General features: G+C 38.6%; 1 protein-coding gene across 1 annotated transcript in view; it reads left to right on the forward strand.

The window, feature by feature from the left end:
* The window catches only part of KIF3A (kinesin family member 3A), a 407615-nt gene that overhangs the window by 189650 nt on the left and 190871 nt on the right, over positions 1 to 27094 (forward strand). Inside the window, exon 11 of the mRNA XM_078775379.1 lies at positions 1401 to 1581. Coding sequence (XP_078631505.1) covers positions 1401 to 1581 — 181 coding nt within the window. The remainder of the gene's footprint in view (positions 1 to 1400; positions 1582 to 27094) is intronic.

Raw genomic sequence — 27094 nt, forward strand, 5'->3', positions numbered from 1 at the left:
AATTGAATATAAATGTCGATAAAACTAAAGTTGTACACTATAGAAATATGGCAATACCACGTACAGAATTTGTTTTAAGTGTGTTAGACTATATGTCGGCTGGAAGTCCTACACCGGAATTGCTCTCGGCACCCTTTAAAAAATATTGGATATGCCCACACTCCTTTCTAAAAGTTATTAAAATTCAGAGAACGACAGCATTGGTTTGTCTTACTTATAATGTTAGCTCTTATATGCAGTGTTGGCTTGTAATATGCATTGCCATACCACTTTTAATATCACCACACAGCTCTTTTTCACGGCAATAGCTGAGTTTTTGACAAAACAAATATCACCTGTATGTAATAATAAGACTAAATATGTGCAGTAAATTTTTTTTTAGCAGGTTTAGAATATATCACCCCATATCGCGAATGTACATGTATATCTAATCCGACACACTTAGACACAAAATGGCGTCCAAATTTGAGTTGACACAACTCTCTATATACAGCGACTCTACACAGTACTAGTGACCGGCTTTCGACTCTTTCCCCATCATCAATTGGCAATTCTGCCAGCTTGGACGACGAATGCAGTTCACTCCCAAGGTTTCCATGCGATAGCACGGCCCGCCAGGAAATGTCATCTTCATCTGTGATAGCTTGACTCCTTTGCTTTTTTTCCCCGTGCCCTTTTTGGAGATTATGATGCGAGCACAGGAAACATGCCATCAAAAGGTTGTGGAAAGGGTAGCCTCTTTCTAAGCAGCACATTTTTGGAATAAACTTATGAGATAATGTTCCAGCCAAGATAATTATGTTTCATGGTTTTTTTTCGGAGGGGATCTCAAGCCGCGCTCTCGTACAAGATGACTAACAGAACTACTGTGGGGGATCACTCAATAATGACGACAGTTGATTGGACTCGTGGACTATAATAATGAATCATTAAGGTTGCACTTTGCTTCTTCCAGTCCTCGATTTAAGGCAGGCCAAATAAACACGGAGCCATTGGTAATTATGAGTCGTGAATTGTCACAGCATTTCTGCTCTGAGAGAAATACCAAAAAGATGGGGTATGGGGATGGTGGCGGCTTTCCTTCTAGAATCCAGACTATGTGCTTTGCAGGAAACATTGCAAATTCCATTTGCTCGTGGAAAGCTGAAAGTAACCAAATCATCCGTCATTAAAATCATCCATCACCAACTCATTTGCTTCTTGGCTACACTCTGGGTTTCTCAGAAAAAAAAACAACTAGGATGAGGTGTTCCAGCAAACTGTCTGTCTGGGCCTACATTATGCATGGCATTGAATCATCCATGTTTTGGTAATTAACCATCTTTAAAATGCTTGTATGAATACTAATCATGTCTTGTTGGAACTTAAGATTGATGACCAAAGTCCTTGTGTTTAAACAGGCAAGAACACCAAGCCCTCCAAGAAAAATTGTCCGCGCTGGAGAAGAAGGTGATCGTTGGTGGAGTTGATCTCCTGGCCAAGGCTGAAGAGCAAGAACGACTTCTTGAAGAATCTAACCAGGAACTGGAGGAGCGAAGGCAACGTGCAGAGAAGTTACGGAGGGAGCTTGAAGAGAAGGAGGTGCGGGGGCAGAGGTTTGGGGCAAGATAAGGATATGGGGAGCGATAAAGAAGAACAGCTGAACTTTACATTTTATCAGGAGAGAAAACGAAAACCTCAATTTACTGGATTACGCACAAGAGGATGAGCGAAGTGTTTTATTTAGAAGAGCATAATTATAGTTGGTATCAGACTTCCAAATTCAATGAAGATTTGTGCTCGTGATTGTACACGTTCAATGCAAGTACATTTGCTTCAGTCTTTGGGACACCCAATAAATATGGGGTTATTTAGATTGCTTCAGTCTTCGGGACACCCAATAAATATGGGGTTATTTAGACTGCTTCAGTCTTTGGGATACCCAATAAATATGGGGTTATTTAGACTGCTTCAGTCTTTAGGATACCCAATAAATATGGGGTTATTTAGACTGCTTCAGTCTTTGGGATACCCAATAAATATGGGATTATTTAGATTGCTTCAGTCTTCGGGACACCCAATAAATATGGGGTTATTTAGACTGCTTCAGTCTTTGGGATACCCAATAAATATGGGGTTATTTAGACTGCTTCAGTCTTTAGGATACCCAATAAATATGGGGTTATTTAGACTGCTTCAGTCTTTGGGATACCCAATAAATATGGGGTTATTTAGACTGCTTCAGTCTTCGGGACACCCAATAAATATGGGGTTATTTAGACTGCTTCAGTCTTTGGGATACCCAATAAATATGGGATTATTTAGACTGCTTCAGTCTTTGGGACAACCAATAAATATGGGGTTATTGTCCCCCGTCGCTCAGCGGAGCGAAAGGGGGACTATGGCTTTCCCCACCGTCCGTGTGTCCGTCCGTCCGTCTGTCCGTCCGTCCGTGCGTGTGTGCGTGCGTGCGTGCGTAAGCGAAGGACCGCATTCGAATTTGGTGTGTGGGTGCAACCCACGTCAAAATCCAAGATGGCCGCCGCCATGTATGTCTGATACCATGTATGTCTGAACCTTGTAACCTGCATATCTTCAAAAATAAGCGAAGTACCAACTTCTAATCTGGTGCGTGGGTGTATCTCGGCATAAGGAAGAACGCTATTGAAAATTGGGTCGCCACGTCAAAATCCAAGATGGCCGCCACCATATATATGTCTGAAACTTGTGAGCGAAATATCTCGAAAAATAAGCGAAGTACGAACGTCTAATCTGGTGTGTGGGTGTATCTAGGCACAAGGAAGAACGCTGTTTAAAATCGGGTCGCCACTTCAAAAGCCAAGATGGCCGCCGCTATGTATGTCTGATGCCATGTATGTCTGAACCTTGTAACCTGCATATCTTGAAAAATAAGCGAAATACCAACTTCTAATCTGGTGTGTGGGTGTATCTAGGCATAAGGAAGAACGCTATTGAAAATTGGGTGGCCACGTCAAAATCCAAAGATGGCCACCGCCATGTATGTCTGAACCTTGTGAGCGAAATATCTTGAAAAATAAGCGAAGTTCCAACTTCTCATCTGGTGTGTGGGTGTATCTAGGCACAAGCAAGAACGCTGTTTAAAATTGGGTCGCCACGTCAAAATCCAAGATGGCCTTCGCCATGTATGTCTGATGCCATGTATGTCTGAACCTTGTAACCTGCATATCTTGAAAAATAAGCGAAGTACCAACTTCTAATCTGGTATGTGGGTGTATGTAGGCATAAGGAAGAACGCTATTGAAAATTGGGTCGCCACGTCAAAATCCAAGATGGCCGCCGCCATGTATGTCTGAACCTTGTGAGATGAATATCTTGAAAAATAAGCGAAGTACCAACTTCTAATCTGGTGTGTGGGTGTATCTCTGCATAAGGACGAACACTATTGAAAATTGGGTCGCCACGTCAAAATCCAAGATGGCCGCCACCATATATATGTCTGAAACTTGTGAGCGAAATATCTCGAACAATAAGCGAAGTACGAACGTCTAATCTGGTGTGTGGGTGTATCTATTGGGTCGCCACGTCAAAATCCAAGATGGCCGCCGCCATGTATGTCTGAACCTTGTGAGATGAATATCTTGAAAAATAAGCGAAGTACCATCTTCTAATCTGGTGTGTGGGTCTATCTCTGCATAAGGACCAACGCTATTGAAAATTGGGTCGCCACGTCAAAATCCAAGATGGCCGCCACCATATATATGTCTGAAACTTGTGAGCGAAATATCTCGAACAATAAGCGAAGTACCAACGTCTAATCTGGTGTGTGGGTGTATCTATTGGGTCGCCACGTCAAAATCCAAGATGGCCACCGCCATGTATGTCTGAACCTTGTGAGATGAATATCTTGAAAAATAAGCGAAGTGCCAACTTCTAATTTGGTGTGTGGGTGTATCTCGGCACAAGCAAGAACTCTGTTTAAGATTGGGTCGCCACGTCAAAATCCAAGATGGCCGCCGCCATGTATGTCTGAACCTTGTGAGATGAATATCTTGAAAAATAAGCGAAGTACCAACTTCTAATTTGGTGTGTGGGTGTATCTCGGCATAAGGAAGAACGCTATTGTAAATTGGGTGGCCACGTCAAAATCCAATACAGCCACCTCCATGTATGTCTGAACCTTGTGAGCGAAATATCATATCATTACATGTTTTCTGCGTCTTAAACTTTGTCAACTCACATCACTTCACCGACGGGGGACCTAGGCGTAACGCTTGTTTAGACTGCTTCAGTCTTTGGGACAACCAATAAATATGGGGTTATTTAGACTGCTTCAGTCTTTGGGACACCCAATAAATATGTGGTTATTGAGACTGCTTCAGTCTTTGGGACAACCAATAAATATGGGGTTATTTAGACTGCTTCAGTCTTTGGGACACCCAATAAATATGGGATTATTTAGACTGCTTCAGTCTTTGGGACACCCAGTAAATATGGGGTTATTGAGACTGCTTCAGTCTTTGGGACAACCAATAAATATGGGGTTATTTAGACTGCTTCAGTCTTTGGGACACCCAATAAATATGGGATTATTTAGACTGCTTCAGTCTTTGGGACAACCAATAAATATGGGGTTATTTAGACTGCTTCAGTCTTTGGGACAACCAATAAATATGGGATTATTTAGACTGCTTCAGTCTTTGGGACAACCAATAAATATGGGGTTATTTAGACTGCTTCAGTCTTTGGGACACCCAATAAATATGGGGTTATTTAGACTGCTTCAGTCTTTGGGACACCCAATAAATATGTGGTTATTACCTTCGCAAAAGCGGAAGGTTATGTTTTGATCGCTGTGTATTTATTTGTATGTCTGTGTGTGTGTGTGTATGTTATTCGCATAACTCAAAAAGTATTCAACCGAATTGCATGAAATTTGGTGGGATGATTGGTTATTATACGGGACACATTTGATTAGATTTTGGGAGCAATCGGGTCAAAGGTCAAGGTCAAGGTCACGAAAAGGTCAAAATCGTATTTTTGTTGTTCTGTTCCCTACACTCCCATGCCAAGTACAGAACAGTAGCTGCGGCGAAGGTATGCGCTCTACCGAGTGCCCGTTCTAGTTTAGACTGCTTCAGTCTTTGGGACAACCAATAAATATGGGGTTATTTAGACTGCTTCAGTCTTTGGGACACCCAATAAATATGGAGTTATTACCTTCGCAAAAGCGGAAGGTTATGTTTTGATCGCTGTGTATTTATTTGTATGTCTGTGTGTGTGTGTGTATGTTATTCGCATAACTCAAAAAGTATTCAACCGAATTGCATGAAATTTGGTGGGATGATTGGTTATTATACGGGACACATTTGATTAGATTTTGGGAGCAATCGGGTCAAAGGTCAAGGTCAAGGTCACGAAAAGGTCAAAATCGTATTTTTGTTGTTCTGTTCCCTACACTCCCATGCCAAGTACAGAACAGTAGCTGCGGCGAAGGTATGCGCTCTACCGAGTGCCCGTTCTAGTTTAGACTGCTTCAGTCTTTGGGACACCCAGTAAATATGGGATTATTTAGACTGCTTCAGGCTATGGGACACCCAATAAATATGGGATTATTTAGACTGCTTCAGTCTTTGGGACAACCAATAAATATGGGGTTATTTAGACTGCTTCAGTCTTTGGGACACCCAATATATGGGGTTATTTAGACTGCTTCAGTCTTTGGGACAACCAATAAATATGGGGTTATTTAGACTGTTTCAGTCTTTGGGACACCCAATAAATATGGAGTTATTTAGACTGTTTCAGTCTTTGGGACACCCAATAAATATGGGGTTATTTAGACTGTTTCAGTCTTTGGGACACCCAATAAATATGGGATTATTTAGACTACTTCAGTCTTTGGGACACCCAATAAATATGGGGTTATTTAGACTGTTTCAGTCTTTGGGACACCCAATAAATATGGAGTTATTTAGACTTTTTTTTTTTTTTTTTTTTTTTTTTTTTTTGTTGTATACAAGATCGAGGCTCGTGAAAGTGCGAAAATTAATCACACAGAAAGACAAACAGACACATAAAACAAATAACATCGGGAGCGGTAGACAAGATGGGGAGAGAGGGGGAAGGACACAAACACAACATTTGAGAGCAGGGACCGAGAGACATGGAGACATCGAGAGATCTGTGGGAGGGAGAGGGCTTTGGGGGGGAGGCATGTGAAGGGGTTGGAATTTCAAACAAGGTGGATCTGGGGTGAATTAGTGGGGGTAGAAAAGATCAAGGTTATGGATGGGGGAAGATAAGAGATGGTGGTGAACAGCTGTTTTAAAGACCTGGAGGGAGGAGAGGGATTGAAGGGAGTGTGGGAGTTTGTTCCACAGGCGGGAGAAAAGAGGAATGAAAGAGTGAAGGTGAGCAGAGAGCCGAGATTTCGGCAGTTTAACCATCAGAGGGTTGCTGGCAGATCTTGTGCGACCTGTAGGAATATTTGGGGGACAGAGCACAGAGAGAGCTGGGGGAGCAAGGCCGGAGAGGAGTCGGTAGAAGACAGAAAGACCACCTACCTGCCTGCGGTGAGTGAGTGAAAGGCCCTCAGAGATAGCTTCATCGCGGGAGATTCCAATGATTTTGAAAGCTTTGGATTCAACAGCGTGAAGCCGAGCCAGGTGTGAGGCAGGAGCACCAGCCCATAGGGGAGAACAGTATTCCATTGAGCTGCGGATGAAAGCCTTGTATGTGGTGAGGAGCTCAGGTGTGCCGAGGAAGGACTTCGCACGACGGAGGATGCCCAGTCGGCGACTGGCTTTGGAGGCCAGCTTGGAAATGTGGTTTTCCCAAGAAAGATCATGGCAGATAGTGAGACCCAAAAGCTTGAGTGACAGAACTTCTTGGAGAGGATTGTTGAGAAAGTAGATGGGAGGGTTGTCCAGTCGATCTTTTCGGAGAGACATAGTAAGAGAGTGAGATTTGGCAGGATTGAAAGACATGTTCCACTTGTTTGACCAGTCTGTGATTTTGTCCAGGTCTTCAGAGAGTGAGGAGGCTGCAGACTGCCTATCTGAGGGAAGAGGAATGGAGCGGCAGAGAGTGGAGTGCTTCAGTCTTTGGGACACCCAATAAATATGGGGTTATTTAGACTGTTTCAGTCTTTGGGACACCCAATAAATATGGAGTTATTTAGACTGCTTCAGTCTTTGGGACACCCAATAAATATGGAGTTATTTAGACTGCTTCAGTCTTTGGGACACCCAATAAATATGGGATTATTTAGACTACTTCAGTCTTTGGGACACCCAATAAATATGGGGTTATTTAGACTGCTTCAGTCTTTGGGACACCCAATAAATATGGGATTATTTAGACTGTTTCAGTCTTTGGGACACCCAATAAATATGGAGTTATTTAGACTGCTTCAGTCTTTGGGACAACCAATAAATATGGGGTTATTTAGACTGCTTCAGTCTTTGGGACACCCAATAAATATTCGATTATTTAGACTGCTTCAGTCTTTGGGACACCCAATAAATATGGGGTTATTTAGACTGCTTCAGTCTTTGGGACACCCAATAAATATGGGATTATTTAGACTGCTTCAGTCTTTGGGACAACCAATAAATATGGGATTATTTAGACTGCTTCAGTCTTTGGGACAACCAATAAATATGGGATTATTTAGACTGCTTCAGTCTTTGGGACAACCAATAAATATGGGATTATTTAGACTGCTTCAGTCTTTGGGACAACCAATAAATATGGGATTATTTAGACTGCTTCAGTCTTTGGGACAACCAATAAATATGGGATTATTTAGACTGCTTCAGTCTTTGGGACAACCAATAAATATGGGGTTATTTAGACTGCTTCAGTCTTTGGGACACCCAATAAATATGTGGTTATTTAGACTGCTTCAGTCTTTGGGACACCCAATAAATATGTGGTTATTTAGACTGCTTCAGTCTTTGGGACACCCAATAAATATGGGATTATTTAGACTGCTTCAGTCTTTGGGACAACCAATAAATATGGGATTATTTAGACTGCTTCAGTCTTTGGGACAACCAATAAATATGGGATTATTTAGACTGCTTCAGTCTTTGGGACAACCAATAAATATGGGGTTATTTAGACTGCTTCAGTCTTTGGGACAACCAATAAATATGGGGTTATTTAGACTGCTTCAGTCTTTGGGACACGCAATAAATATGGGATTATTTAGACTGTTTCAGTCTTTGGGACACACAATAAATATGGGGTTATTTAGACTGCTTCAGTCTTTGGGACAACCAATAAATATGTGGTTATTTAGACTGCTTCAGTCTTTGGGACAACCAATAAATATGGGGTTATTTAGACTGCTTCAGTCTTTGGGACACCCAATAAATATGGGGTTATTTAGACTGCTTCAGTCTTTGGGACACACAATAAATATGGGGTTATTTAGACTGCTTCAGTCTTTGGGACAACCAATAAATATGGGGTTATTTAGACTGCTTCAGTCTTTGGGACACGCAATAAATATGGGATTATTTAGACTGCTTCAGTCTTTGGGACACCCAATAAATATGGGATTATTTAGACTGCTTCAGTCTTTGGGACAACCAATAAATATGGGATTATTTAGACTGCTTCAGTCTTTGGGACAACCAATAAATATGGGGTTATTTCGACTGTTTCAGTCTTTGGGACACCCAATAAATATGGGATTATTTAGACTACTTCAGTCTTTGGGACACCCAATAAATATGGGGTTATTTAGACTGTTTCAGTCTTTGGGACACCCAATAAATATGGAGTTATTTAGACTACTTCAGTCTTTGGGACACCCAATAAATATGGAGTTATTTAGACTACTTCAGTCTTTGGGACAACCAATAAATATGGGATTATTTAGATTGCTTCAGTCTATGGGACACCCAATAAATATGGGGTTATTTAGACTGCTTCAGTCTTTGGGACAACCAATAAATATGGGATTATTTAGATTGCTTCAGTCTTTGGGACAACCAATAAATATGGGGTTATTTAGACTGCTTCAGTCTTTGGGACACCCAATAAATATGGGGTTATTTAGACTGCTTCAGTCTTTGGGACAACCAATAAATATGGGATTATTTAGACTGCTTCAGTCTTTGGGACAACCAATAAATATGGGGTTATTTAGATTGCTTCAGTCTTTGGGACACCCAATAAATATGGGGTTATTTAGACTGCTTCAGTCTTTAGGACACCCAATAAATATGGGATTATTTAGACTGCTTCAGTCTTTGGGACAACCAATAAATATGGGATTATTTAGACTGCTTCAGTCTTTGGGACAACCAATAAATATGGGGTTATTTAGACTGCTTCAGTCTTTGGGACACACAATAAATATGGGGTTATTTAGACTGCTTCAGTCTTTGGGACACCCAATAAATATGTGGTTATTTAGACTGCTTCAGTCTTTGGGACAACCAATAAATATGGGGTTATTTAGACTGCTTCAGTCTTTGGGACACGCAATAAATATGGGATTATTTAGACTGCTTCAGTCTTTGGGACACCCAATAAATATGGGATTATTTAGACTGCTTCAGTCTTTGGGACAACCAATAAATATGGGATTATTTAGACTGCTTCAGTCTTTGGGACAACCAATAAATATGGGGTTATTTAGACTGCTTCAGGCTATGGGACACCCAATAAATATGGGATTATTTAGACTGCTTCAGTCTTTGGGACACCCAATAAATATGGGATTATTTAGACTGCTTCAGTCTTTGGGACAACCAATAAATATGGGGTTATTTAGACTGCTTCAGGCTTTGGGACACCCAATAAATATGGGATTATTTAGACTGCTTCAGTCTTTGGGACAACCAATAAATATGGGATTATTTAGACTGCTTCAGTCTTTGGGACAACCAATAAATATGGGGTTATTTAGATTGCTTCAGTCTTTGGGACACCCAATAAATATGGGGTTATTTAGACTGCTTCAGTCTTTAGGACACCCAATAAATATGGGATTATTTAGACTGCTTCAGTCTTTGGGACAACCAATAAATATGGGATTATTTAGACTGCTTCAGTCTTTGGGACAACCAATAAATATGGGGTTATTTAGACTGCTTCAGTCTTTGGGACACACAATAAATATGGGGTTATTTAGACTGCTTCAGTCTTTGGGACACCCAATAAATATGTGGTTATTTAGACTGCTTCAGTCTTTGGGACAACCAATAAATATGGGGTTATTTAGACTGCTTCAGTCTTTGGGACACGCAATAAATATGGGATTATTTAGACTGCTTCAGTCTTTGGGACACCCAATAAATATGGGATTATTTAGACTGCTTCAGTCTTTGGGACAACCAATAAATATGGGATTATTTAGACTGCTTCAGTCTTTGGGACAACCAATAAATATGGGGTTATTTAGACTGCTTCAGGCTATGGGACACCCAATAAATATGGGATTATTTAGACTGCTTCAGTCTTTGGGACACCCAATAAATATGGGATTATTTAGACTGCTTCAGTCTTTGGGACAACCAATAAATATGGGGTTATTTAGACTGCTTCAGGCTATGGGACACCCAATAAATATGGGATTATTTAGACTGCTTCAGTCTTTGGGACAACCAATAAATATGGGATTATTTAGACTGCTTCAGTCTTTGGGACAACCAATAAATATGGGGTTATTTAGACTGCTTCAGGCTTTGGGACACCCAATAAATATGGGATTATTTCGACTGTTTCAGTCTTTGGGACACCCAATAAATATGGAGTTATTTAGACTGCTTCAGTCTTTGGGACACCCAATAAATATGGGATTATTTAGACTACTTCAGTCTTTGGGACACCCAATAAATATGGGGTTATTTAGACTGTTTCAGTCTTTGGGACACCCAATAAATATGGAGTTATTTAGACTACTTCAGTCTTTGGGACACCCAATAAATATGGGATTATTTAGACTGTTTCAGTCTTTGGGACACCCAATAAATATGGGATTATTTAGACTGTTTCAGTCTTTGGGACACCCAATAAATATGGAGTTATTTAGACTACTTCAGTCTTTGGGACACCCAATAAATATGGGGTTATTTAGACTGTTTCAGTCTTTGGGACACCCAATAAATATGGGATTATTTAGACTGTTTCAGTCTTTGGGACACCCAATAAATATGGGATTATTTAGACTGCTTCAGTCTTTGGGACACCCAATAAATATGGGGTTATTTAGACTGCTTCAGTCTTTGGGACACCCAATAAATATGGGGTTATTTAGACTGTTTCAGTCTTTGGGACACCCAATAAATATGGGATTATTTAGACTGTTTCAGTCTTTGGGACACCCAATAAATATGGAGTTATTTAGACTGCTTCAGTCTTTGGGACACCCAATAAATATGGGGTTATTTAGACTGCTTCAGTCTTTGGGACACCCAATAAATATGGGGTTATTTAGACTGCTTCAGTCTTTGGGACACCCAATAAATATGGGGTTATTTAGACTGCTTCAGTCTTTGGGACACCCAATAAATATGGGGTTATTTAGACTGCTTCAGTCTTTGGGACACCCAATAAATATGGGATTATTTAGACTGCTTCAGTCTTTGGGACAACCAATAAATATGGGGTTATTTAGACTGCTTCAGTCTTTGGGACAACCAATAAATATGGGATTATTTAGACTGCTTCAGTCTTTGGGACACCCAATAAATATGGGGTTATTTAGACTGCTTCAGTCTTTGGGACACCCAATAAATATGGGATTATTTAGACTGCTTCAGTCTTTGGGACAACCAGTAAATATGGGGTTATTTAGACTGCTTCAGTCTTTGGGACACCCAATAAATATGGGATTATTTAGACTGCTTCAGTCTTTGGGACACCCAATAAATATGGGGTTATTTAGACTGCTTCAGTCTTTGGGACACCCAATAAATATGGGATTATTTAGACTGCTTCAGTCTTTGGGACAACCAGTAAATATGGGGTTATTTAGACTGCTTCAGGCTATGGGACACCCAATAAATATGGGATTATTTAGACTGCTTCAGTCTTTGGGACACCCAATAAATATGGGATTATTTAGACTGCTTCAGTCTTTGGGACACCCAATAAATATGGGATTATTTAGACTGCTTCAGGCTATGGGACACCCAATAAATATGGGATTATTTAGACTGCTTCAGTCTTTGGGACACCCAATAAATATGGGATTATTTAGACTGTTTCAGTCTTTGGGACACCCAATAAATATGGGGTTATTTAGACTGCTTCAGTCTTCGGGACACCCAATAAATATGGGGTTATTTAGACTGCTTCAGTCTTTGGGACACCCAATAAATATGGGGTTATTTAGACTGCTTTAGTCTTTGGGACACCCAATAAAAATGGGATTATTTAGACTGCTTCGGTCTTTGGGACACCCAATAAATATGGGGTTATTTAGACTGCTTCAGTCTTTGGGACACCCAATAAATATGGGGTTATTTCGACTGCTTCAGTCTATGGGACACCCAATAAATATGGGATTATTTAGACTGCTTCAGTCTTTGGGACACCCAGTAAATATGGGGTTATTTAGACTGCTTCAGTCTTTGGGACACCCAATAAATATGGGGTTATTTAGACTGCTTCAGTCTTTGGGACACCCAATAAATATGGGGTTATTTAGACTGCTTCAGTCTTTGGGACACCCAATAAATATGGGGTTATTTAGACTGCTTCAGTCTTTGGGACACCCAATAAATATGGGGTTATTTAGACTGCTTCAGTCTTTGGGACACCCAATAAATATGGGGTTATTTAGACTGCTTCAGTCTTTGGGACACCCAATAAATATGGGATTATTTAGACTGCTTCAGTCTTTGGGACACCCAATAAATATGGGGTTATTTAGACTGCTTCAGTCTTCGGGACACCCAATAAATATTCGATTATTTAGACTGCTTCAGTCTTTGGGACACCCAATAAATATGGGGTTATTTAGACTGTTTCAGTCTTCGGGACACCCAATAAATATGGGATTATTTAGACTGTTTCAGTCTTTGGGACACCCAATAAATTTTCGATTATTTAGACTGCTTTAATCTTTGGGACACCCAATAAATATGGAGTTATTTAGACTGCTTCAGTCTTTGGGACACCCAATAAATATGGGATTATTTAGACTGCTTCAGTCTTTGGGACACCCAATAAAAATGGGATTATTTAGACTGCTTCAGTCTTTGGGACACCCAATAAATATGGGATTATTTAGACTGTTTCAGTCTTTGGGACACCCAATAAAAATGGGATTATTTAGACTGCTTCAGTCTTTGGGACACCCAATAAAAATGGGATTATTTAGACTGCTTCAGTCTTTGGGACACCCAATAAATATGGGATTATTTAGACTGTTTCAGTCTTTGGGACACCCAATAAATATTCGATTATTTAGACTGCTTCAGTCTTTGGGACACTCAATAAATATGGGATTATTTAGACTGCTTCAGTCTTTGGGACAACCAATAAATATGGGGTTATTTAGACTGCTTCAGTCTTTGGGACAACCAATAAATATGGGATTATTTAGACTGCTTCAGTCTTTGGGACACCCAATAAATATGGGGTTATTTAGACTGCTTCAGTCTTTGGGACACCCAATAAATATTCGATTATTTAGACTGCTTCAGTCTTTGGGACACCCAATAAATATGGGGTTATTTAGACTGCTTCAGTCTTTGGGACAACCAATAAATATGGGGTTATTTAGACTGCTTTAGTCTTTGGGACAACCAATAAATATGGGATTATTTAGACTGCTTCAGTCTTTGGGACAACCAATAAATATGGGATTATTTAGACTGCTTCAGTCTTTGGGACAACCAATAAATATGGGGTTATTTAGACTGCTTCAGGCTATGGGACACCCAATAAATATGGGGTTATTTAGACTGCTTCAGTCTTTGGGACAACCAATAAATATGGGGTTATTTAGACTGCTTCAGGCTATGGGACACCCAATAAATATGGGGTTATTTAGACTGCTTTAGTCTTTGGGACAACCAATAAATATGGGGTTATTTAGACTGCTTCAGGCTATGGGACACCCAATAAATATGGGATTATTTAGACTGCTTCAGTCTTTGGGACAACCAATAAATATGGGGTTATTTAGACTGCTTCAGTCTTCGGGACACCCAATAAATATGGGATTATTTAGACTGCTTCAGTCTTTGGGACACCCAATAAATATGGGGTTATTTAGACTGCTTCAGGCTATGGGACACCCAATAAATATGGGATTATTTAGACTACTTCAGTCTTTGGGACACCCAATAAATATGGGGTTATTTAGACTGCTTCAGTCTTTGGGACACCCAATAAATATGGGGTTATTTAGACTGCTTCAGTCTTTGGGACACCCAATAAATATGGGGTTATTTAGACTGCTTCAGTCTTTGGGACACCCAATAAATATGGGATTATTTAGACTGCTTCAGTCTTTGGGACACCCAATAAATATGGGGTTATTTAGACTGCTTCAGTCTTTGGGACACCCAGTAAATATGGGGTTATTTAGACTGCTTCAGGCTATGGGACACCCAATAAATATGGGATTATTTAGACTACTTCAGTCTTTGGGACAACCAATAAATATGGGGTTATTTAGACTGCTTCAGTCTTTGGGACACCCAATAAATATGGGATTATTTAGACTGCTTCAGTCTTTGGGACACCCAATAAATATGGGATTATTTAGACTGTTTCAGTCTTTGGGACACCCAATAAATATGGGGTTATTTAGACTGCTTCAGTCTTTGGGACACCCAATAAATATGGGGTTATTTAGACTGCTTCAGTCTTTGGGACACCCAATAAATATGGGGTTATTTAGACTGCTTCAGTCTTTGGGACACCCAATAAATATGGGGTTATTTAGACTGTTTCAGTCTTTGGGACACCCAATAAATATGGGGTTATTTAGACTGCTTCAGTCTTTGGGACACCCAATAAATATGGGGTTATTTAGACTGTTTCAGTCTTTGGGACACCCAATAAATATGGGGTTATTTAGACTGCTTCAGTCTTTGGGACACCCAATAAATATGGGATTATTTAGACTGCTTCAGTCTTTGGGACACCCAATAAAAATGGGATTATTTAGACTGCTTCAGTCTTTGGGACACCCAATAAATATGGGATTATTTAGACTGCTTCAGTCTTTGGGACACCCAATAAATATGGGATTATTCAGACTGTTTCAGTCTTTGGGACACCCAATAAATATGGGGTTATTTAGACTGCTTCAGTCTTTGGGACACCCAATAAATATGGGATTATTTAGACTGCTTCAGTCTTTGGGACACCCAATAAATATGGGATTATTTAGACTGTTTCAGTCTTTGGGACACCCAATAAATATGGGATTATATAGACTACTTCAGTCTTTGGGACACCCAATAAATATGGGGTTATTTAGACTGCTTCAGGCTATGGGACACCCAATAAATATGGGATTATTTAGACTACTTCAGTCTTTGGGACAACCAATAAATATGGGGTTATTTAGACTGCTTCAGTCTTTGGGACAACCAATAAATATGGGATTATTTAGACTACTTCAGTCTTTGGGACAACCAATAAATATGGGGTTATTTAGACTGCTTCAGTCTTTGGGACAACCAATAAATATGGAGTTATTTAGACTGTTTCAGTCTTTGGGACACCCAATAAATATGGGGTTATTTAGACTGCTTCAGTCTTTGGGACAACCAATAAATATGGGATTATTTAGACTGTTTCAGTCTTTGGGACACCCAATAAATATGGGATTATATAGACTACTTCAGTCTTTGGGACACCCAATAAATATGGGATTATTTAGACTGCTTCAGTCTTTGGGACACCCAATAAATATGGGATTATTTAGACTGTTTCAGTCTTTGGGACACCCAATAAATATGGGATTATATAGACTACTTCAGTCTTTGGGACACCCAATAAATATGGGGTTATTTAGACTGCTTCAGGCTATGGGACAACCAATAAATATGGGGTTATTTAGACTGCTTCAGTCTTTGGGACAACCAATAAATATGGGATTATTTAGACTACTTCAGTCTTTGGGACAACCAATAAATATGGGGTTATTTAGACTGCTTCAGTCTTTGGGACAACCAATAAATATGGAGTTATTTAGACTGCTTCAGTCTTTGGGACACCCAATAAATATGGGATTATTTAGACTACTTCAGTCTTTGGGACAACCAATAAATATGGGGTTATTTAGACTGCTTCAGTCTTTGGGACAACCAATAAATATGGGATTATTTAGACTACTTCAGTCTTTGGGACAACCAATAAATATGGGGTTATTTAGACTGCTTCAGTCTTTGGGACAACCAATAAATATGGAGTTATTTAGACTGCTTCAGTCTTTGGGACACCCAATAAATATGGGATTATTTAGACTACTTCAGTCTTTGGGACAACCAATAAATATGGAGTTATTTAGACTGTTTCAGTCTTTGGGACACCCAATAAATATGGAGTTATTTAGACTGTTTCAGTCTTTGGGACACCCAATAAATATGGGATTATTTAGACTACTTCAGTCTTTGGGACACCCAATAAATATGGGATTATTTAGACTGCTTCAGTCTTTGGGACACCAAATAAATATGGGGTTATTTAGACTGTTTCAGTCTTTGGGACAACCAATAAATATGGGGTTATTTAGACTACTTCAGTCTTTGGGACACCCAATAAATATGGGATTATTTAGACTACTTCAGTCTTTGGGACAACCAATAAATATGGAGTTATTTAGACTGTTTCAGTCTTTGGGACACCCAATAAATATGGAGTTATTTAGACTGTTTCAGTCTTTGGGACACCCAATAAATATGGGATTATTTAGACTACTTCAGTCTTTGGGACAACCAATAAATATGGAGTTATTTAGACTGTTTCAGTCTTTGGGACACCCAATAAATATGGAGTTATTTAGACTGTTTCAGTCTTTGGGACACCCAATAAATATGGGATTATTTAGACTACTTCAGTCTTTGGGACACCCAATAAATATGGGATTATTTAGACTGCTTCAGTCTTTGGGACACCAAATAAATATGGGATTATTTAGACTGCTTCAGTCTTTGGGACACCCAATAAATATGGGGTTATTTAGACTGCTTCAGTCTTTGGGACAACCAATAAATATGGGATTATTTAGACTGTTTCAGTCTTTGGGACACCCAATAAATATGGGATTATATAGACTACTTCAGTCTTTGGGACACCCAATAAATATGGGATTATTTAGACTGCTTCAGTCTTTGGGACACCCAATAAATATGGGATTATTTAGACTGTTTCAGTCTTTGGGACACCCAATAAATATGGGATTATATAGACTACTTCAGTCTTTGGGACACCCAATAAATATGGGGTTATTTAGACTGCTTCAGGCTATGGGACAACCAATAAATATGGGGTTATTTAGACTGCTTCAGTCTTTGGGACAACCAATAAATATGGGATTATTTAGACTACTTCAGTCTTTGGGACAACCAATAAATATGGGGTTATTTAGACTGCTTCAGTCTTTGGGACAACCAATAAATATGGAGTTATTTAGACTGCTTCAGTCTTTGGGACACCCAATAAATATGGGATTATTTAGACTACTTCAGTCTTTGGGACAACCAATAAATATGGGGTTATTTAGACTGCTTCAGTCTTTGGGACAACCAATAAATATGGGATTATTTAGACTACTTCAGTCTTTGGGACAACCAATAAATATGGGGTTATTTAGACTGCTTCAGTCTTTGGGACAACCAATAAATATGGAGTTATTTAGACTGCTTCAGTCTTTGGGACACCCAATAAATATGGGATTATTTAGACTACTTCAGTCTTTGGGACAACCAATAAATATGGAGTTATTTAGACTGTTTCAGTCTTTGGGACACCCAATAAATATGGAGTTATTTAGACTGTTTCAGTCTTTGGGACATCCAATAAATATGGGATTATTTAGACTGCTTCAGTCTTTGGGACACCAAATAAATATGGGGTTATTTAGACTGCTTCAGTCTTTGGGACACCAAATAAATATGGGGTTATTTAGACTGCTTCAGTCTTTGGGACAACCAATAAATATGGAGTTATTTAGACTGTTTCAGTCTTTGGGACATCCAATAAATATGGGGTTATTTAGACTGCTTCAGTCTTTGGGACACCAAATAAATATGGGGTTATTTAGACTGCTTCAGTCTTTGGGACAACCAATAAATATGGGATTATTTAGACTACTTCAGTCTTTGGGACACCCAATAAATATGGGATTATTTAGACTGTTTCAGTCTTTGGGACAACCAATAAATATGGGGTTATTTAGATTGCTTCAGTCTTTGGGACACCCAATAAATATGGGGTTATTTAGACTGCTTCAGTCTTTGGGACACCCAATAAATATTCGATTATTTAGACTGTTTCAGTCTTTGGGACACCCAATAAATATGGAGTTATTTAGACTGCTTTAGTCTTTGGGACACCCAATAAATATGGGATTATTTAGACTGCTTCAGTCTTTGGGACACCCAATAAATATGGGGTTATTTAGACTGCTTCAGTCTTTGGGACACCCAATAAATATGGGATTATTTAGACTGTTTCAGTCTTTGGGACACCCAATAAATATGGGGTTATTTAGACTGCTTCAGTCTTTGGGACACCCAATAAATATGGGATTATTTAGACTACTTCAGTCTTTGGGACACCCAATAAATATTCGATTATTTAGACTGTTTCAGTCTTTGGGACACCCAATAAATATGGAGTTATTTAGACTGCTTTAGTCTTTGGGACACCCAATAAATATGGGATTATTTAGACTGCTTCAGTCTTTGGGACACCCAATAAATATGGGGTTATTTAGACTGCTTCAGTCTTTGGGACACCCAATAAATATGGGATTATTTAGACTGTTTCAGTCTTTGGGACACCCAATAAATATGGGATTATTTAGACTGCTTCAGTCTTTGGGACACCCAATAAATATGGGGTTATTTAGACTGCTTCAGTCTTTGGGACACCCAATAAATATGGGGTTATTTAGACTGCTTCAGTCTTTGGGACACCCAATAAATATGGGATTATTTAGACTACTTCAGTCTTTGGGACACCCAATAAATATGGGGTTATTTAGACTGCTTCAGTCTTTGGGACATCCAATAAATATGGGGTTATTTAGACTGCTTCAGTCTTTGGGACACCCAATAAATATGGGGTTATTTAGACTGCTTCAGTCTTTGGGACACCCAATAAATATGGGATTATTTAGACTGTTTCAGTCTTTGGGACACCCAATAAATATGGGATTATTTAGACTGCTTCAGTCTTTGGGACACCCAATAAATATGGGGTTATTTAGACTGCTTCAGTCTTTGGGACACCCAATAAATATGGGATTATTTAGACTACTTCAGTCTTTGGGACACCCAATAAATATGGGGTTATTTAGACTGCTTCAGTCTTTGGGACATCCAATAAATATGGGGTTATTTAGACTGTTTCAGTCTTGGGACACCCAATAAATATGGGATTATTTAGACTACTTCAGTCTTTGGGACACCCAATAAATATGGAGTTATTTAGACTGTTTCAGTCTTTGGGACACCCAATAAATATGGGATTATTTAGACTGCTTTAGTCTTTGGGACACCCAATAAATATGGGATTATTTAGACTACTTCAGTCTTTGGGACACCCAATAAATATGGAGTTATTTAGACTGTTTCAGTCTTTGGGACACCCAATAAATATGGAGTTATTTAGACTGTTTCAGTCTTTGGGACACCCAATAAATATGGGGTTATTTAGACTGCTTCAGTCTTTGGGACACCCAATAAATATGGGATTATTTAGACTACTTCAGTCTTTGGGACACCCAATAAATATGGGGTTATTTAGACTGCTTCAGTCTTTGGGACATCCAATAAATATGGGGTTATTTAGACTGTTTCAGTCTTTGGGACACCCAATAAATATGGGATTATTTAGACTACTTCAGTCTTTGGGACACCCAATAAATATGGAGTTATTTAGACTGTTTCAGTCTTTGGGACACCCAATAAATATGGGATTATTTAGACTACTTCAGTCTTTGGGACACCCAATAAATATGGGGTTATTTAGACTGCTTCAGTCTTTGGGACATCCAATAAATATGGGATTATTTAGACTGCTTCAGTCTTTGGGACACCCAATAAATATTCGATTATTTAGACTGCTTCAGTCTTTGGGACACCCAATAAATATTCAATTATTTAGACTGCTTCAGTCTTTGGGACACCCAATAAATATTCGATTATTTAGACTGCTTCAGTCTTTGGGACATCCAATAAATATGGGATTATTTAGACTGTTTCAGTCTTTGGGACATCCAATAAATATGGGATTATTTAGACTGTTTCAGTCTTTGGGACACCCAATAAATATGGGATTATTTAGACTGTTTCAGTCTTTGGGACAACCAATAAATATGGGATTATTTAGACTGCTTCAGTCTTTGGGACACCCAATAAATATGGGATTATTTAGACTACTTCAGTCTTTGGGACACCCAATAAATATGGGGTTATTTAGACTGCTTCAGTCTTTGGGACACCCAATAAATATGGAGTTATTTAGACTGCTTCAGTCTTTGGGACACCCAGTAAATATGGGATTATTTAGACTACTTCAGTCTTTGGGACACCCAATAAATATGGAGTTATTTAGACTGCTTCAGTCTTTGGGACACCCAATAAATATGGGGTTATTTAGACTGCTTCAGTCTTTGGGACATCCAATAAATATGGGATTATTTAGACTGTTTCAGTCTTTGGGACACCCAATAAATATGGGATTATTTAGACTGTTTCAGTCTTTGGGACAACCAATAAATATGGGATTATTTAGACTGCTTCAGTCTTTGGGACACCCAATAAATATGGGATTATTTAGACTACTTCAGTCTTTGGGACACCCAATAAATATGGGGTTATTTAGACTGCTTCAGTCTTTGGGACACCCAGTAAATATGGGATTATTTAGACTACTTCAGTCTTTGGGACACCCAATAAATATGGAGTTATTTAGACTGCTTCAGTCTTTGGGACACCCAATAAATATGGGGTTATTTAGACTGCTTCAGTCTTTGGGACACCCAATAAATATGGAGTTATTTAGACTGCTTCAGTCTTTGGGACACCCAATAAATATGGGGTTATTTAGACTGCTTCAGTCTTTGGGACATCCAATAAATATGGGATTATTTAGACTGTTTCAGTCTTTGGGACACCCAATAAATATTCGATTATTTAGACTGCTTCAGTCTTTGGGACACCCAATAAATATTCGATTATTTAGACTGCTTCAGTCTTTGGGACACCCAATAAATATTCGATTATTTAGACTGCTTCAGTCTTTGGGACACCCAATAAATATTCGATTATTTAGACGGCTTCAGTCTTTGGGACATCCAATAAATATGGGATTATTGAGACTGTTTCAGTCTTTGGGACACCCAATAAATATGGGATTATTTAGACTGTTTCAGTCTTTGGGACACCCAATAAATATGGGGTTATTTAGACTGCTTCAGTCTTTGGGACATCCAATAAATATGGGATTATTTAGACTGTTTCAGTCTTTGGGACACCCAATAAATATGGGATTATTTAGACTGTTTCAGTCTTTGGGACACCCAATAAATATGGGATTATTTAGACTGTTTCAGTCTTTGGGACACCCAATAAATATGGGGTTATTTAGACTGCTTCAGTCTTTGGGACATCCAATAAATATGGGATTATTTAGACTGTTTCAGTCTTTGGGACACCCAATAAATATGGAGTTATTTAGACTGCTTCAGTCTTTGGGACAACCAATAAATATGGGATTATTTAGACTACTTCAGTCTTTGGGACACCCAGTAAATATGGGGTTATTTAGACTGCTTCAGTCTTTGGGACACCCAATAAATATGGGGTTATTTAGATTGCTTCAGTCTTTGGGACACCCAATAAATATGGGGTTATTTAGACTGCTTCAGTCTTTGGGACACCCAATAAATATGGGATTATTTAGACTGTTTCAGTCTTTGGGACACCCAATAAATATGGGGTTATTTAGACTGCTTCAGTCTTTGGGACACCCAATAAATATGGGATTATTTAGACTACTTCAGTCTTTGGGACACCCAATAAATATTCGATTATTTAGACTGTTTCAGTCTTTGGGACACCCAATAAATATGGAGTTATTTAGACTGCTTTAGTCTTTGGGACACCCAATAAATATGGGATTATTTAGACTGCTTCAGTCTTTGGGACACCCAATAAATATGGGGTTATTTAGACTGCTTCAGTCTTTGGGACACCCAATAAATATGGGATTATTTAGACTGTTTCAGTCTTTGGGACACCCAATAAATATGGGATTATTTAGACTGCTTCAGTCTTTGGGACACCCAATAAATATGGGGTTATTTAGACTGCTTCAGTCTTTGGGACACCCAATAAATATGGGGTTATTTAGACTGCTTCAGTCTTTGGGACACCCAATAAATATGGGATTATTTAGACTACTTCAGTCTTTGGGACACCCAATAAATATGGGGTTATTTAGACTGCTTCAGTCTTTGGGACATCCAATAAATATGGGGTTATTTAGACTGCTTCAGTCTTTGGGACACCCAATAAATATGGGATTATTTAGACTACTTCAGTCTTTGGGACACCCAATAAATATGGAGTTATTTAGACTGTTTCAGTCTTTGGGACACCCAATAAATATGGGATTATTTAGACTGCTTTAGTCTTTGGGACACCCAATAAATATGGGGTTATTTAGACTGCTTCAGTCTTTGGGACACCCAATAAATATGGGATTATTTAGACTACTTCAGTCTTTGGGACACCCAATAAATATGGGGTTATTTAGACTGCTTCAGTCTTTGGGACATCCAATAAATATGGGGTTATTTAGACTGTTTCAGTCTTTGGGACACCCAATAAATATGGGATTATTTAGACTACTTCAGTCTTTGGGACACCCAATAAATATGGAGTTATTTAGACTGTTTCAGTCTTTGGGACACCCAATAAATATGGGATTATTTAGACTACTTCAGTCTTTGGGACACCCAATAAATATGGGGTTATTTAGACTGTTTCAGTCTTCGGGACACCCAATAAATATGGGATTATTTCGACTGTTTCAGTCTTTGGGACACCCAATAAATATTCGATTATTTAGACTGCTTCAGTCTTTGGGACACCCAATAAATATGGGATTATTTAGACTGTTTCAGTCTTTGGGACACCCAATAAATATTCGATTATTTAGACTGCTTCAGTCTTTGGGACACCCAATAAATATTCGATTATTTAGACTGCTTCAGTCTTTGGGACACCCAATAAATATTCGATTATTTAGACTGCTTCAGTCTTTGGGACATCCAATAAATATGGGATTATTTAGACTGTTTCAGTCTTTGGGACATCCAATAAATATGGGATTATTTAGACTGTTTCAGTCTTTGGGACACCCAATAAATATGGGATTATTTAGACTGTTTCAGTCTTTGGGACAACCAATAAATATGGGATTATTTAGACTGCTTCAGTCTTTGGGACACCCAATAAATATGGGATTATTTAGACTACTTCAGTCTTTGGGACACCCAATAAATATGGGGTTATTTAGACTGCTTCAGTCTTTGGGACACCCAATAAATATGGAGTTATTTAGACTGCTTCAGTCTTTGGGACACCCAGTAAATATGGGATTATTTAGACTACTTCAGTCTTTGGGACACCCAATAAATATGGAGTTATTTAGACTGCTTCAGTCTTTGGGACACCCAATAAATATGGGATTATTTAGACTACTTCAGTCTTTGGGACACCCAATAAATATGGGGTTATTTAGACTGCTTCAGTCTTTGGGACATCCAATAAATATGGGATTATTTAGACTACTTCAGTCTTTGGGACACCCAATAAATATGGGGTTATTTAGACTGCTTCAGTCTTTGGGACACCCAATAAATATGGGATTATTTAGACTACTTCAGTCTTTGGGACACCCAATAAATATGGGGTTATTTAGACTGCTTCAGTCTTTGGGACACCCAATAAATATTCGATTATTTAGACTGCTTCAGTCTTTGGGACACCCAATAAATATTCGATTATTTAGACTGCTTCAGTCTTTGGGACACCCAATAAATATTCGATTATTTAGACTGCTTCAGTCTTTGGGACACCCAATAAATATTCGATTATTTAGACTGCTTCAGTCTTTGGGACACCCAATAAATATTCGATTATTTAGACTGCTTCAGTCTTTGGGACACCCAATAAATATGGGGTTATTTAGACTGTTTCAGTCTTTGGGACATCCAATAAATATGGGATTATTGAGACTGTTTCAGTCTTTGGGACACCCAATAAATATGGGATTATTTAGACTGTTTCAGTCTTTGGGACACCCAATAAATATGGGGTTATTTAGACTGCTTCAGTCTTTGGGACATCCAATAAATATGGGATTATTTAGACTGTTTCAGTCTTTGGGACACCCAATAAATATTCGATTATTTAGACTGCTTCAGTCTTTGGGACACCCAATAAATATTCGATTATTTAGACTGCTTCAGTCTTTGGGACACCCAATAAATATTCGATTATTTAGACTGCTTCAGTCTTTGGGACACCCAATAAATATTCGATTATTTAGACTGCTTCAGTCTTTGGGACACCCAATAAATATTCGATTATTTAGACTGCTTCAGTCTTTGGGACACCCAATAAATATGGGGTTATTTAGACTGTTTCAGTCTTTGGGACATCCAATAAATATGGGATTATTGAGACTGTTTCAGTCTTTGGGACACCCAATAAATATGGGATTATTTAGACTGTTTCAGTCTTTGGGACACCCAATAAATATGGGGTTATTTAGACTGCTTCAGTCTTTGGGACATCCAATAAATATGGGATTATTTAGACTGTTTCAGTCTTTGGGACACCCAATAAATATGGGATTATTTAGACTGTTTCAGTCTTTGGGACACCCAATAAATATGGGATTATTTAGACTGTTTCAGTCTTTGGGACACCCAATAAATATGGGGTTATTTAGACTGCTTCAGTCTTTGGGACATCCAATAAATATGGGATTATTTAGACTGTTTCAGTCTTTGGGACACCCAATAAATATGGAGTTATTTAGACTGCTTCAGTCTTTGGGACACCCAGTAAATATGGGGTTATTTAGACTGCTTCAGGCTATGGGACACCCAATAAATATGGGATTATTTAGACTACTTCAGTCTTTGGGACAACCAATAAATATGGGGTTATTTAGACTGCTTCAGTCTTTGGGACATCCAATAAATATGGGATTATTTAGACTGTTTCAGTCTTTGGGACACCCAATAAATATGGGGTTATTTAGACTGCTTCAGTCTTTGGGACATCCAATAAATATGGGATTATTTAGACTGCTTCAGTCTTTGGGACACCCAATAAATATGGGGTTATTTAGACTGCTTCAGTCTTTGGGACATCCAATAAATATGGGATTATTTAGACTGCTTCAGTCTTTGGGACACCCAATAAATATTCGATTATTTAGACTGCTTCAGTCTTTGGGACACCCAATAAATATTCGATTATTTAGACTGCTTCAGTCTTTGGGACACCCAATAAATATTCGATTATTTAGACTGTTTCAGTCTTTGGGACACCCAATAAATATGGGGTTATTTAGACTGTTTCAGTCTTTGGGACACCCAATAAATATGGGATTATTTAGACTGTTTCAGTCTTTGGGACACCCAATAAATATGGGATTATTTAGACTGTTTCAGTCTTTGGGACACCCAATAAATATGGGGTTATTTAGACTGCTTCAGTCTTTGGGACACCCAATAAATATGGGGTTATTTAGACTGCTTCAGTCTTTGGGACACCCAATAAATATGGGATTATTTAGACTGTTTCAGTCTTTGGGACACCCAATAAATATGGGATTATTTAGACTGTTTCAGTCTTTGGGACACCCAATAAATATGGGATTATTTAGACTGTTTCAGTCTTTGGGACACCCAATAAATATGGGATTATTTAGACTGTTTCAGTCTTTGGGACACCCAATAAATATGGGGTTATTTAGACTGCTTCAGTCTTTGGGACACCCAATAAATATGGGGTTATTTAGACTGCTTCAGTCTTTGGGACACCCAATAAATATGGGGTTATTTAGACTGCTTCAGTCTTTGGGACACCCAATAAATATGGGATTATTTAGACTGTTTCAGTCTTTGGGACACCCAATAAATATGGGATTATTTAGACTACTTCAGTCTTTGGGACACCCAATAAATATGGGGTTATTTAGACTGCTTCAGTCTTTGGGACATCCAATAAATATGGGATTATTTAGACTGTTTCAGTCTTTGGGACATCCAATAAATATGGGATTATTTAGACTGCTTCAGTCTTTGGGACACCCAATAAATATTCGATTATTTAGACTGCTTCAGTCTTTGGGACACCCAATAAATATGGAGTTATTTAGACTGCTTCAGTCTTTGGGACAACCAATAAATATGGGGTTATTTAGACTACTTCAGTCTTTGGGACACCCAATAAATATGGGATTATTTAGACAACTTCAGTCTTTGGGACACCCAATAAATATGGGGTTATTTAGACTGCTTCAGTCTTTGGGACACCCAATAAATATGGGATTATTTAGACTGTTTCAGTCTTTGGGACACCCAATAAATATGGGGTTATTTAGACTGCTTCAGTCTTTGGGACACCCAATAAATATGGGATTATTTAGACTGTTTCAGTCTTCGGGACACCCAATAAATATGGAGTTATTTAGACTGCTTCAGTCTTTGGGACACCCAATAAATATGGAGTTATTTAGACTGCTTCAGTCTTTGGGACAACCAATAAATATGGGGTTATTTAGACTGCTTCAGTCTTTGGGCCACCCAATAAATATGGGGTTATTTAGACTGCTTCAGTCTTTGGGACACCCAATAAATATGGGATTATTTAGACTGTTTCAGTCATTGGGA

Source organism: Myxine glutinosa, chromosome 4 (assembly GCF_964187855.1).
Source record: "Myxine glutinosa chromosome 4, kmMyxGlut1.1, whole genome shotgun sequence".
Classification (NCBI taxonomy): domain Eukaryota; kingdom Metazoa; phylum Chordata; class Myxini; order Myxiniformes; family Myxinidae; genus Myxine; species Myxine glutinosa.